The 15140-nt window shown below is 35.0% G+C and overlaps 1 protein-coding gene and 1 pseudogene across 1 annotated transcript; both read left to right on the top strand.

Moving 5' to 3' along the window:
• The first annotated feature begins 611 nt into the window (after nucleotides 1-611).
• Nucleotides 612-4834, top strand: LOC145513757 (olfactory receptor 8K5-like; annotated as a pseudogene).
• A 4033-nt stretch (nucleotides 4835-8867) lies between these two features.
• Nucleotides 8868-9838, top strand: LOC145514984 (olfactory receptor 8K1-like). The gene is given in 2 exon segments (XM_081514215.1): nucleotides 8868-9062; nucleotides 9065-9838. Coding segments are annotated over 2 exon segments (969 nt in total).
• Nucleotides 9839-15140: the final 5302 nt, after the last annotated feature.

Here is a 15140-nt window from a genome sequence, read left to right on the forward strand (position 1 = left end):
ATATAAATATGATTATTTCTGGATCCCTTGATGGGACAAAAGAGCATTTCCACCTCACAATGATATGTGGAAATCATTATTTGGTTATTAACAGGCTTTTAAGTACCCAGTTTTATGGCAATGGTGCAATTTTCAGTGTGTCCTTCAAGTAGAATCTTGACAGCAAATTAGATAAAATTATCTCACAGGGCACAGGTTTAAAAAATTGACAATCGGGATTTAACAAAAAATGTTAAACTATGAGATAGCAATTTGGGTCTTTTCATAGAATGATAAAGCTTGTGAGAAAAGAACAAAAAATACTTCTATCTTTTCTTACCTTTACAGGAAAATCAGAATTCAAAGTCTGATTTTTTTTTTTAGCTTTTCATAATTGCAAAACAAAATAAAGACAAGAAAACAAGATCTATACAACTTATTACATTTACTGAACATATTTCTCTACAATAACTGTTGACTGATATACATTTCATGTTTCTGATATTAGAAAATTGTCTGCATCAAGTCCAGGAAGACTATCAGGTCTTAAAATTGCAAAAAATATTTTAAGTGAGCAAAATGCTAATTAAATATAAACTTTTATATTTAATGTTATAAAATTTTTAATTAATTTTCTTACAGAGTACTCAGAGACTGCAGTCACTGAAAATTTATTGTAACCAATGTTATTTATATTCTTTAAAGGAAACATTTATGCTGACAATATTTTGCACCTAATAATCCTCTTACCTTGATCTGCCATCAACCTCTTACTCTTGCGAGTTAGTTGCTTAGATGTATCTGACTCTCTGAGACCCCGTGGACTGTAGCCCGCTGGCTCTTCTGTCCATGAAATTCTCCAGGAAAGAAGACTGGAGTGGGTAGCCATTCCATTCTCCAAAGGATCTTCCCAACCCAGGGATCAAATTCAGGTCTCCTGCATTGCAGACAGATTCTTTATCGTCTGAGCCAGTAGGGAAGCCCACCACTTATTCTGGTATATTTGTACTATGTTTATTATTATCATATTCAGATACACTTTTACTTGATTTTATAAAATGTTGATTTGTGTTTTGTATTGCATTATCATTTGGTGGAGTTTTGTGTCCTTAAAATACAAAAAAAGTTAAGTAGCACCCCTAATGCATGTATATCTATTTAATGTATTTTATTCATGTCTACAGTATTGCATGCAGGTCAGGAAGCAACAGTTAGAACTGGACATGGAACAACAGACTGGTTCCAAATAGGAAAAGGAGTACGTCAAGGCTGTATATTGTCACCCTGGTTATTTAACTTATATGCAGAGTACATCATGAGAGACACTGGGCTGAAAGAAACACAAGCTGGAATCAAAATTGCCGGGAGAAATATCAATAACCTCAGATATGTGGATGATACCACCCTTATGGCAGAAAGTGAAGAAGAACTAAAGAGCCTCTTGGTGAAAGTGAAAGAGGAGAGTGAAAAAGTTGGCTTAAAGCTCAACGTTCAGAAAACTAAGATCATGGCATCCGGTCCCACCACTTCATGGGAAATAGATGGGGAAACAGTGGAAACAGTGTCAGACTTTGTTTTTCTGGGCTCCAAAATCACTGCTGATGGTGATTGCAGCCATGAAATTAAAAGACGCTTACTCCTTGGAAGGAAACTTATGGCCAACCTAGACAGCATATTAAAAAGCAGAGACATTACTTTGCCAACAAAGGTCCCTCTAGTGAAGGTTATGGTTTTTCCAGTGGTCATGTATGAATGTGAGAGTTGGACTATAAAGAAAGCTGAGTGCTGAAGAATTGACACTTTTGAATTGTGGTGTTGGAGAAGACTCTTGAGGGTCCCTTGGACTTCAAGGAAATCCAACCAGCCCATCCTAAAGGAGATCAGTCCTGAATATTCATTGGAAGGACTGATGTTCTAGCTGAAACTCCAATATTTTGGCCAACTGATGCAAAGAGCTGACTCATTTGAACAGACATTGATGCTGGGAAAGATTGAAGGCAGGAGGAGAAGGGGACTACAGAGGATGAGATGGTTGAATGGCATCCCTGACTCAATAGGCATGAGTTTGAGTAAACTCCAGGAGTTGGTGATGGACAGGGAGGCCTGGCCTGCCACAGTCCGTGGTATCACAAAATGTTAGACACGACTGGGCTACTGAACTGAACTGAACTGATAAGAAAATCTATGGTAAGTGAAATTGATAGGATAGATAATATAAATCATTGAAAAATTAAGTCGTTTTAAATGAAATTATCTTCTGATGTTTTAGAGCAAATTATATGTATTCTGAAGCTATATATGGAATTAATCTATAAGTACATTATTATCTCTATTATTATAGAGAGCAGGTTAGTCACAATCATGATAAAAACACTCAGGTCCCTACTGCAATGACACTGAAAAATACCAATAGGCTATTCTGGCTTCTCTGAGCAGGGAAAGCATGGGTTGCAGCACTTAACTCTGAAACCCATAAAAAAATTTCTTTTTCAAGATACCTATTAAAAGTAGCCAGGATTCTTGCTTGTGGCAATCTTCCCTGAGGCCATGATAGAAGACCAGTCCTGGAATGTCACTATCTCTGACTGAACACAAAATCCCATTTTTGCATGATAATGGCTCCCTGATTTTCCCAAGACTTAAATAATTTTAGAAAATTAGACACATTCACTAATTCAGAATATGAATAAATATGACTTTCTAAAAATACAATTTCCCTGGAAAATTTTGTGTGTACATATAGTGTGTGCAAAATTGGTATCTTTCAATTTTATTGCAGTAGTTACTTGAGTGTTCTTATCATAATTGTGACTAACTTGTTCCCTACAATAATGCAGTCATAGATCAGTTCCAGTCTTTTGGTTCACACTAATAGTACTAAATTTGAAAACATTGCAACTGAAAATATTTATTTTGCATCTTTTCTGCATTGTTTAAACACTCTTTACTTTTATTCATTTGATTATTCTGTAATTGCATGGACATTTCAGTTTATAATTTATAAACTAGCTTTGTTAATGTGAAATAAACAAATAAATATCTCCTTTTAAAGTGTATCCCACATAATCTTTGGAGATTGCCAACAAACTTTGACAAGATGGGAGAGTATTTTCACAAATAATAAGGCTGAACAATTAAAAAATGTGTTTTCTTAGATTTATAGTATACTTGCTATTTCTTCCACCAATATGAGTATTAGCTGGATATTTTTGTTAATAAATAATGAGTTATACTTGTGAACTTTATCACAAAATATAATTTAGAAAATAGAATGTTTTAAAATTAAAAATTCAATTAATTATCCACATATATAACTTCAACAGCAAAATTTGATGGCAACTCTATCAATTGAATTATATAAGCTATGAATTCAACTAGCATCTTCTCCACCCAGGGATCAAACCTGGGTCTTCTGCATTGCAGGCAGGTTCTTTACCAATTGAGCCACCAGGGAAGCCCATGTAAATTTTATGAAATGCAGAAGACAACACTTAACATTGAAAGATTTTAAAAATTATGATGTGATGCTTGCATTATACAATTGTACAATATATACTATTCTGTACAATTTAAAAAGTCCAAAAGAATTTTCAGATGAAAGTGGAAGTGTACTAAAGAACAATGTGCTACCCTAGTATAGATGGAATAAAGTCTATATTTCTATGTTAATACCTATATGGTAATTTTAAACAAATGATATGTTCTAAATATCACTGACTCTATTTAATCTGTAGTGACAGTGCATTTGATTTCACATGAATTCCTCTTTTTGGAAAGTAGAAGATTCTGTCATTTATTTAGTTTCAAAATAATTTGTGGAATTTTTTTTCTATCCATTATCATGTAATTAAAAAAAAAACTACTCTCTTTAAAAATATTATACTTAATCAAATGACATCATGGGAAATCTAACCTGTCTGTTTCTTTCCAGAAAAGCTAACTGGACTAAATGGATCAACAGAATTGATCATCACTGACTGAATTCATTCTGATGTGAGTCACAAAGCAGCCTGAGCTTCAGACCACCCCCCTTTTGGGGTCTTCCTCATCATCTACACAATCGCAGTGGTGGGAAACCTGGGCATGATCATAACTCAAGTAGATTCCTGGCTACACACACCTCTGTACTTTTTTTTATCAAATGTTTGGCTTTCATTGATCTTGGTAATTCTACTGTTATTTGTCCCAAGATGCTGGTGAATTTTGTTGTGGGTCAAAATACCATTTCCTATTATGTATGTGCCATACAGTTGGCTTTCTTCCTTATGTTCATTATCAGTGAATGTTTTATCTTGTCAGCCATGGCCTATGACTGCTACTTGGCTGTCTGTAACCCTCTGCTGTAAAATGTTACCATGTGTCAGAGACTTCGTCATATGCTGGTAGGCATTCCATACCTCTACAGTATCTTTCAGGCACTCATGTTTACAATTAATATTTTTACATTGACTTTTTGTGACTCTAATGTCATCAGTCATTTCTACTGTGATGATGTTCCCTTGTCACTTATGCTATGCTAAAATGCACAAGAAATAGAATTGTTGATCATACTGTTTTCAGCATTTAATTTGATCTCTTCCCTCCTGGTCATCCTAGTGTCCTACATACTGATCCTGACAGCGATATTTCAAATGCATTCTGCAGAGAGCAGGGAAAAAGCTTTCTCCACATGTGGTTCTCATCTGATAGTGGTGGCTGTGTTCTATGGCTCTCTACTATTATGTACACGCAGCGCAACTCCACTCACTCCTTTGATACAGATAAAATGGTCTCTGTGTTTTATACTTTAGTGATTCCCATGCTTAACCCCTTGATCTACAGCTTAAAGAACAAAGAAGTAAAAAATGCCTTCTAAAGGGTCTTAAAAAATAGGTGCAAAATATCATTCTTCTTGGCTTCAGAGCAAACACTCATTAAAATACACAGAGAAATAGATTGTTTCCCTTGTATTCAGTCCAGTTAATTCTCATACTTTAAAACTCAGTGAAATCTCACTCCCTTCCCCACATTCCTTGCTGTTGATACAGTGTTTCCTTTAAAGATTCCACAGAACCCTGAGTCTATCCCAAAGGAAGCTCTGATTAAACTCTGCTTAGTAAACTATGTGTTTGTTTCTGCCAAGCTTTTTGTTTGTTTTCTAGGAAGGCATCCTTTCAATAATTTTGCATTGTATTTCCTGAATATAAACAACTGTGTGTAGACAGAGTGAGTCTCTTACATACAGCAGACATTTGGATCATAATTAAAAAATAATAATTCTACTCATCTCAACCTTTGGGGAATTTAATCCATTTTCATTTAAAGTAATTACATTACAAGATTTCCGTGTGTTTGTGACTGAAACTAATTTTGGCATGCCTACAGTGAAAGGCCACAAGTCTGTTAAAATAATGATCATGGGATTTTGAGCTAAACAATCCCAGAGATCACACAGAACAGGAAGATAACAGTGTTCCAAAAAGCCAGAGAGTGGAATCCTCGTTCCACATCTGGGCATCCAGTAGAGATCTCAGAGGTATAATAAAAGCTACTTTAGACTCACATAGTTTGAAAACAAGTCTCAAAAGGAGCTAGTTGATCCTTGTTTAAAACACTTAACATTCTTTTAGGAAGACAACAGAAAATTGCAGCACTCACTATTCTGTATTTCTTCACAGTATTTAGCAGCTAGTCACAAATACTAGACAAATGTAAAAGCAGGAACATGTGACCCCCACCCAGGAGATAATTAAAACAGATCCTGAAATCTCAGTGAAGATATAATTAACAGGCAAGGACTTTAAAATGTATTATAAATATATTCCATATACTGAATCATTTAATAAAAACACTAAACTTAGGAACAAAATATTTATTGAATGAACATAACAGCATATTGTGCACTGAAAAAGAAATTATAGCTACACTTAAACATATCACAATAATGGTACTCAAAGGGAAAAGCCAAAATACTGAGTAAACATCATGAAAATAGTTTCAGTGATCTATAGAACAATGGCAACCTAAATACTGTATATTTAAGTGTAGGAAAGTGGAAAGAAGAGATTACATACGATTGAAAAACTAATGAGTGATATATTGGCCAGAATTTTTTTTCCAAACTTTAAAAAAGATAATCCTAAGATATACAGAGCTAAAATAATTCCAAGCAAGATAAACAGAAAGGAAATTACACCAAGGCATGTCATGTAAAGTTTCTGAAAACTGAAGATGAAAGCATTAATAATGTAGAAATGAATGATATAGATGAAGATGAACAGATAAATAAATGAGTTATCACTGATCTTTTTGCAGAAACAATATGTCATAAAACATTGTTTTGTGTCAACCTATAGTTATATATCCATCAAAAACGTTCTTGGTTAATGAATGCTATGTTATCAAATATTGCATAATATTTTTTCTACAAAGTCATTTTTTCATTTACTCACACACTGTGTGTGTGTGTAACATACCTAATATGTGCATTAAATTGTGTAACTGAGATATTGACAAAAGTGTGTTTATGTTTTCCAATGTTTAGTGATATTGCATAGTTTATTCAATTAGACCAGGGCATGAAATACTTTTGAATTTTCCTAATGAGACATTTGGAGAATAATTAACAGATATCCAAGGCACTCTCCTTAAGGTAATTACGTTCAATGTGTTTTTTTTTTTTTAATCTTTGAATCAGATCGAAATTTTAACAAAATGAGTCTCAAAGGGATAGAAGAATACTTAAAAACATACTGCAATAGACAAGGAGGATTAAAACAGTAGAAAGTCAATGCAAATTCTCCAGTAAGGTAAGTAGAAACACCTGGTCTGCAAATTTCTCAGGACATACAGCTTAAAACCAATCATCACCAAAGATCTTGAAGGCATTATGCTCTGCAAAACTGTTTCTTTCCTTTCGGTATACTTTTCTGATCAACAATATTAATGCATAGGACAGACCTTTTGTATGGACTCTAATGCAATGCATTTAGACTATCTTAATTTTCCAAATGAACTTAAAGCTCTGCCATCTATTTTAGCAAGGATCTTTTTCTATCCTTGCTTACCGGGTGCCTCCCCTTCTCCATTTTTCATTGCCTATGTACTCAGGATGACCATAATAGAACAGAAGAATGCCATGTTTGTGAGAATATATTCTGAAGAAAGTTAATTTTATTTGAATCCTAATTCTGCAAGTTATTGTCTGGGTGATCTTGACTAAGTTATTTTATTCTTGACATGTAAATGGATTATGCTAATATAGTCGACCCTTTAACATGTTTTGGACTATATGGGTCCACTTATATGCAGATTTTTTTTTTTTTCCCTCAGCACCTACACCACTATGTTTACCAGTGATGGTTGACCAAATCTACAGATAGAGTATCCCCAGTGGATAAGGAAGGTGGACTATGGGACTTCAACATCTGTAGATTTTGTTATCTTCAGTGGATTCTGCAACCAATTCCCCAAAAATACCAGGGACAACTGTGTTATTTACTTTCTGGAGTTATTGTGTAGATCATGTGAATTAATACATGCAAAGTTCCTGGCAAATAATCAGTTCCCTATAAGTGCTTGGTATTCATTTGCATCCTTCTTTCCAGTGGATCTATTTACGTGGATCTCCATAAATAACCAGATTCATAAATAATCAGAATGATCAGCCCTTGTTTTTCAGAAGAGGGATGTGTGTGATTGGAAGACCATTAGAGGTGATTCAATTGTCAGAAACAATCAATATGGCAAATGAGGATTAAGATATTAATAGCAAAATTTGAAAATCAAATATTATAGCATTGGCTTTTGTATTTGATAAACAAGCTAAGCTTATAGTAAATGAAAAATATTGAAATTTATGTTTAATTGTCAGGTTTTCTACTCACCACATAATTCATTAGTCTACCAACAGAGACTCTTTTTATTATGCCTTGCAACTTTGAACAGATAAGGTGATTGTCAATAATATAAGGTTTATTATTTGAGTGTAGATGTTCATTTTAAAAATTATCTGAAGAATTTTTAAAAGTTCAAATATAACAGAAAGATCTTTTGATATATTTAAAAGACCATGTAAAAACAAGTAGGCCATAGAAGCTGTATCAAAGCAATAATTTCAAAACGTCTTGTCCCTTTAAAGCAAAATTTCCCAAAGTTTCAATGAACGTGCTTTGTGTTGGTCTCAGCCTGTTGATAGTGATTCTATCAACTAGGACTGTGTGGGCACTCAAGTGGGCCCTATTATTTGTGGTGAGCTGCACAGATGTTTCCCTGGATAGAGCCAGTGCTGTGGCTGGAAAAGCACTTGTGATTCTTTTATGACTGCAAGATGCACCCCGGCAGCAAGTATCAGGTAACTTTGTAAAACAAGTTTTGTTACTCACATTCTGGAGCGTACATGGCACACCCAAGGCCATACAGAGAGGTTAAGGGGAGAAAGAGAGAAACAGTGAGAGCAAGAGAGGACAGCACGGTTCTGCCTTTATTGTGATCAAGGGTTGGGTGCCTACATTAAATTCTTATTGGTTAATTTAAAACAGAAGAGCAGGAATTATAAAATTCAGAAAGAGAAAAGTAGGGTCAATCAAGCTGGCAGTTACTTACATCATTCAGGGTTTTCTAAAAGGGAAATTTCATGGATAGGACAGCCCAGCTACTCATCTAATTGTTTAGCTAGAAATATGTTTATTTGAGATGTATATCTTTGAAATCTATTGTCTCAGCAATGAAAAGGTTAATATCAGAACTTACATATGTGAATATAGGTAGGTATAGTCTTGACCTGATGGGAAGATGAATCTGTATTTATAATTTTAGACAAAGAAAATGACTCATGTATCATGTATTAAATTCTCCTAGATGATAACATTGCAAATACAAAGTATTGATTTTATACCCAGGTAACTAGGATGGACTCCGTGGAGAAACACAATCATACTGCTATGCACAAGGTGACTGAATTTGTTCTCACGGGGATCACAGATAGTCCTGAGCTGCAGGTGCCTGTCTTTGGAATCTTCCTGGTCATCTACTTGGTCACAGTGACAGGAAATCTGGGCATGGTTATCCTGACCCATTTGGACTCCAAGCTACATACTCCTATGTACTTTTTTTTTTTCTGATTTTATTTATTTATTTTTTCCTTAGACATTTGCCAATTACTGATCTTGGTTGCTCCACTGTCATTGGCCCAAAAATGATGGTCAACTTTGTGGTGCACAAAAATATGACTTCCTATAATTGGTGTGCCACTCAACTGGCATTCTTTGAGATTTCTATTATCACTGAGCTCTTCATTCTATCAGCAATGGCCTATGACTGCTATGTAGCCATCTGCAAACCTCTTCTCTACATGGTCATCATGGCACAGAAAGTGTGTTGGGGGCTGGTACTGACTCCCTACCTCTACAGCACCTTCGTGTCACTATTTCTCACCATTAAGTTATTTAAATTGTCCTTCTGTGGCTCTAAAGTCATCAGTTATTTTTACTGTGACACTGTCCCTCTGATATCTCTGATCTGTTCTGACACACATGAATTAGAATTGATCATCTTGATCTTTTCAGGCTTCAATTTGCTCTTTTCCCTTTTGATTTTTCTTGTATCCTACATGTTCATTCTCATGGCCATTCTCAGAATGATCTCAACCAAGGGGAGATCCAAAGCCTTCTCCACCTGTAGTTCCCATCTGACAGTGGTGGTCGTGTTCTATGGAATATTACTGTTTATGTACCTGCAACCCAAGTCCAGCCATACTTTTGCTATTGATAAAATGACCTCTGTGATTTACCCCCTGGTGATCCCTAAGCTCAATCTGTTGACCTATGGTCTAAGGAACAAAGAAGTAAAAGATGCTCTGAGGAGAACTTTCACTAATTGATGCAAAATTCCCAACTAATATCTTAATACAAGTTGCAAATGTGGGTCCAAAATCATTGTATAATGCTTTGTCAGTCCAATGAAAGCATCAAAAATAAAAATGTTTACCATATTGTTTCATCTTTTTCAGGATAAAATCTTTCCTTTCATATATCCCAATACTCCTCCACTTTAACTGAATAAGCATGGTAGTCAGATGATTAAATCTCAAGTGATTTTCAAGATCATATTGGAACCTATATTATTTAGAAATAAGGCAAATCATACCAAATTTTTGGTCAAATTCAGACTTGCAGAGGTTAAAAAATATTTATTAGTCAAAATGGAGTACAATGGACCAAAAATTAGTGGAAGAAACACAAGCTGGAATCAAGATTGCCGGGAGAAATATCAATAACCTCAGATATGCAGATGACACCACCCTTATGGCAGAAAGTGAAGAAGAATTAAAGAGCCTCTTGATGAAAGTGAAAGAGGAGAGTGAAAAAGTTGGCTTAAAGCTCAACGTTCAGAAAACTGAGATCATGGCATCTAGTCCCATCACTTCGTGGGAAATAGATGGGGAAACAGTGTCAGACTTTATTTTTGGGGGCTCCAAAATCACCGCTGATGGTGATTGCAGCCATGAAATTAAAAGACACTTACTCCTTGGAAGGAAAGTTATGGCCAACCTAGATAGCATATTTAAAAGCAGAGACATTACTTTGCCAACAAAAGTCCTTCCAGTCAAGGCTATGGTTTTTCCAGTGGTCACGTATGGTTGTGAGAGTTGGACGGTGAAGAAAGCTGAGCACCGCAGAATTGATACGTTTGAACTGTGGTGTTGGAGAAGACTCTTGAGAGTCCCTTGGACTGCAAGGAGATCCAATCAATCTATCCTGGAGGAGATCAGTCCTGGGTGTTCATTGGAAGGACTGATGTTGAAGCTGAAACTCCAATACTTTGGCCACCTCATGCAAGAGTTGACTCATTGGAAAAGACCCTAATGCTGGGTAGGATTGGGGGCAGGAGGAGAAGGGGACGACAGAGGATAAGATGGTTGGATAGCATCACTGACTCGATGGACATGGGTTTGGGTAGACTCCGGGAGTTGGTGGTGGATCAAGAGGCCTGGCGTTCTGCAATTCATGGGGTCGCAAAGAGTCGGACACGACTGAGCGACTGAACTGAACTGAACTGAATGTTAAAGCAGGCACTGTACTAAAGATAAAGAATATTAAGCCATGAACAACGTGTAGATTAGACAAGAGACAAGAAAGTGAATAAGTTTATGATTATAACTGAACAAGTTATTTCAAGAACATATGCAATATATAAAATAAAGTATGCCTCTCAGAATTAAATTTTCAGTCAGATTGAGTTAATATTTTCTATCTCAATGATACAGTGGGGATTGTGGAAGATATTTAAATTAAGAGCAATGAGAAGACTACTGGCTAACTCTGAGTCTCCCTTGACAGAGTCACACACTATAGTTAGTTTTGGTTTATACTAGCCTCCTGATAAGCAAGTTTATTTAGGATTAGCAGATTCAAGAAAAATGAGTTATCTCGTCATTTACTTGTTGTTCTTGTTTTTCAGTCACTAAGTGGTGTCTGACTCTTTGCCACTCCATGGACTGCAACACACCATACCACCCTATCCCTCACCATCTCCTGGAGTTTGCCCAAGTTCATGTCCATTGAGTCAGTAATGCTATCCTACCATCACATCCTCTGCCATCCTCTACTCTTTTTGCCTTCAATCTTTCCCAGCATCAGGATATTTTCCATTTAGTTGGCTCTTCACATCAGGTGGCCAAAGTATTGGAGCTTCAGCTTTAGCATCAGTCCTTCCACTGAATATTCAGGGTTGATTTCCTTTTGGATTGACTGGTTTGATCTCCTTGCAACAAAGGACACTCAAAAGTCTTTTCCAGCACCACAGTCTGAAAGAATTAATTCTTTGGTGCTCAGCCTTCTTTATGGTCCAACTCTCACCTCCATACATGACTACTGGAAAAACCACAGCTTTGACTATATGGACCTTTGTCAGTAAAGTGATGTCTTTGCTTTTTAATACACTGTCTAGGTTTGTCATAGTTTTTCTTCCAAGGAGCAAACATCTTTTAATTTCATGGCTGAAGTCACTGTCGCAGTGATTTTGGAGCCCAAGAAGAGAAAATCTGTCATTGTTTCTACTTTTTCTTCTAGTTGCCATGAAGTGATGGGACTGGATGCCCTGATCTTTGTTTTTTGAATGTTGAATTTTAAACCAGCTTTTTCACTTTCCTCTTTCACCCTCATTAAAAGGCTCTTTAGTTCTTCTTTGCTTTCTGTCATTAGAGTGGTGTCATCTGCTTATCTGAGGTTGTTATTTCTCCCAGCAATCTTGGTTCCAGCTTGTAGCATCCAGCTTGGCATTTCACGTGATGTGCTCTGCATATACATTAAATAAAGAGGATGACAATATGCAGACTTGTCGTACTTCTTCCACAACATTGATACAGTCAGTTGTTCCATGTAAGGTTCTAACTGTTGCTTGTTAACTCTCATACAGGTTTCTAAGGAGACTGGTCAGGTGGTCTGGCATTATCATCTCTTTAGTATTTTTCCACAATTTGTTGTGATCCACACAGTCAAAGGCTTTCACTTAATCAAGAAGCAGAAATAGGTGTTTTTTCTGGAATTTCCCTTGGCAGTTTGATTTTTGTTTCTCTGCCTTTTCTAAACTCAGCTTGTAATCTGAAAGTTTTTGATTCAAGTACTGCTGAAGCCTAGCTTGAAGGATTGTGTGTATACAGTCATTTACTAAAGTGACATAAATATTTTGAAAATCCATAGCAGTGATAACCTAGGTTAGAGACTACTGAGACACTCCAGGGTTAAATGACTTTTTGTCATGTATATTTTGCTTTCTTCATTAGCTTGTATACACAAATCCAGTATTTTGCATGAACTCTGTGCTAACAGAATACTTCATCTTTTGTACTTACTCAGGGCTTCCCTGGTAGCTCATGGTAGAGAATTAGCCTGCAATGTGGGAGAACTGGGTTGAATTCCTGGGTGGGGAAAATCCCCTGGAGAAGGGAATGGCTATCCACTCCAGTATTCCTGCCTGGAGATTTCCATTGACAGAGGAGTCTGGTGGGCTATAGTCCAAGGGGTTGCAAAGAGTCAGACATGACTGAGAAACTAACGCTCAGCAAATGAACAGATTCCTTATACATTAGTGTTACCCTAGTTGTTTGAGTATACAATTTTTAGATTTTTAAAAGGTTATAAATACTACCCCAGTCATTTTGATTCAGTCTAGCATTCAAAGTGAAAATTTTGGGGAATTAAATCAAAATATGAACCAGAGTCTCTTTATCTTGAACTCATGTATTTTATTTATTTGTCCCTTTAATGTACTGTGATTTGTTTTATTAAGAAAGTGTTACCACAAAAGAAAAAAAAAAAAACTATCCCTGTGAGATGATGGATGTTAATTGGGTGATTATGATAATATTTCACCTTTATACATGTGTATCAGAATATCATGTTTGCACACTGGAAATATATACAAATTTCATTTATTAATTTTAAACATTATAAAGTAGAAAAATTTAACTTTTTAAAATAAATCAATGAAATAAAATATAGCAAGTTAAATTAAAAAGCACAAAATTTCCTTCTCCAAGAACATCAATTTTACTTGCTACAGTACCTTTGGATCCTGTCTGTAAGTATATTTATTGTCATGAATAAATATTATTTTCTAGAGCAACACTTTATATTGTACTGTAGACAATTTTGGTCACATATTTTCTCCAAATTATATAATTTCGTTTACTTTTCACAATCCATAAGTGAAGTTAAATAATATTAAAAGCGTCTTTAGTTTCATCCACATAGGAAAGCCTTAAAAAAACCATGATACATCATATTCCCTACAATTTACTTTACTAATTTGAGAATGCATCACATTATCCTTCTTAGTTAATAAAAGTTTCTTTTTTAATTTTTTTATTGAAAATTAATACAGTGATACATGGCAATTAATAAAGTGATACATGATACAATACTATTATGATGATATTAAATTAATACGTTGAATTGACTTCAGCAGAACAGACTTCAAGAAATAAGATTTCTATAGCAAGACCCTCAGAATAATTAAGTTTGTCAGATTGTGACACCTTATCACAGCATACAACTGTGGAGTGTACATTGATCTCTTTTTATTTGGATATTCTTCGACTGATGGATCTAGTTTTTTGCAGATTTTTATTTCTTTGCCACTATAAAAAGTGACGTAATAAATAGCTTTGTACTTATAACATGATACACTATTTCTTTTTGTTTATAAATTAGATGCATAAGGGTTCTTCTACATTCTAACTGTGTTGTTGGTAAATTATTCACCTATTTGCATAATAATTTAAAATAAAAAATAAAATGCTAATAAGTACTATGCTTTGTGATAGAGTGTGGAGCAATTCATTGTAAAGAGACATTGAGGAACATTTCAGGATGGTGGAAATTCTCTCTTATTGGGAGCAGTAGTAGCATGTCATCATTTCTCAAGGTCAGACATACATACTTCATATTTTTTATATTCTATTGTGCCTAAAATATACCTTATTAATGTCTTTAAAATGCAATATGACCTTTTAAATACTATTTTTACTTTTTTTAGACACTTTTCTAGAATTTTTATATAATCCATATAGACAAAGATTTAAAGGATATATAAAAGTGTATTAAATATATATCTATAACTATATAATATATATATTGTATAAACTTCCAAACTGTATACATAGTTTGCAGTATTTCTCTATACTGATAATACTCTCATGACAATATTAACTTAATACTTTGATTTGACTTCATCAAAACAGACTTCAAGAAGCAAGATTTCTACAGCAAGACCCTCAAAATAATTATGTTTTTCATATTGCGACACTTTGTCATTATTGGGCCAGGCATAACGTCTTCTTTATTTATTTATTTTTTCTTCCAAGTTGTTATGGGCAGAATTGTGTCCCACCAAAATTTGTATGTTGAAGGCTCAATCCACAGTATCTCAGAATCTAAGTGTATTCAGAAATAAGGCTTTTTAAAGAAGTAATTAGTTAAAACAAGTTATTAAAGTGAGCCCTAATCCAATATCATAGGCGTCCTTATTAAGAAGAGGCTAAAACACATAGAGAGACACCAGACACTTCGATGTACCCAAACCGAGTGACAATCACATGAAGATACAGCAAGAAGGGGACCATTTATGTGCAAGTCAGGGAGAGAGGCCCCAGAAGAAATCAAATTTGCTAACCTTTTTAA

The sequence above is a fragment of the Giraffa tippelskirchi genome, chromosome 7 (genome assembly GCF_054371585.1).
Source record: "Giraffa tippelskirchi isolate mGirTip1 chromosome 7, T2T-mGirTip1v1.2.pri, whole genome shotgun sequence".
In the NCBI taxonomy this organism is placed as follows: domain Eukaryota; kingdom Metazoa; phylum Chordata; class Mammalia; order Artiodactyla; family Giraffidae; genus Giraffa; species Giraffa tippelskirchi.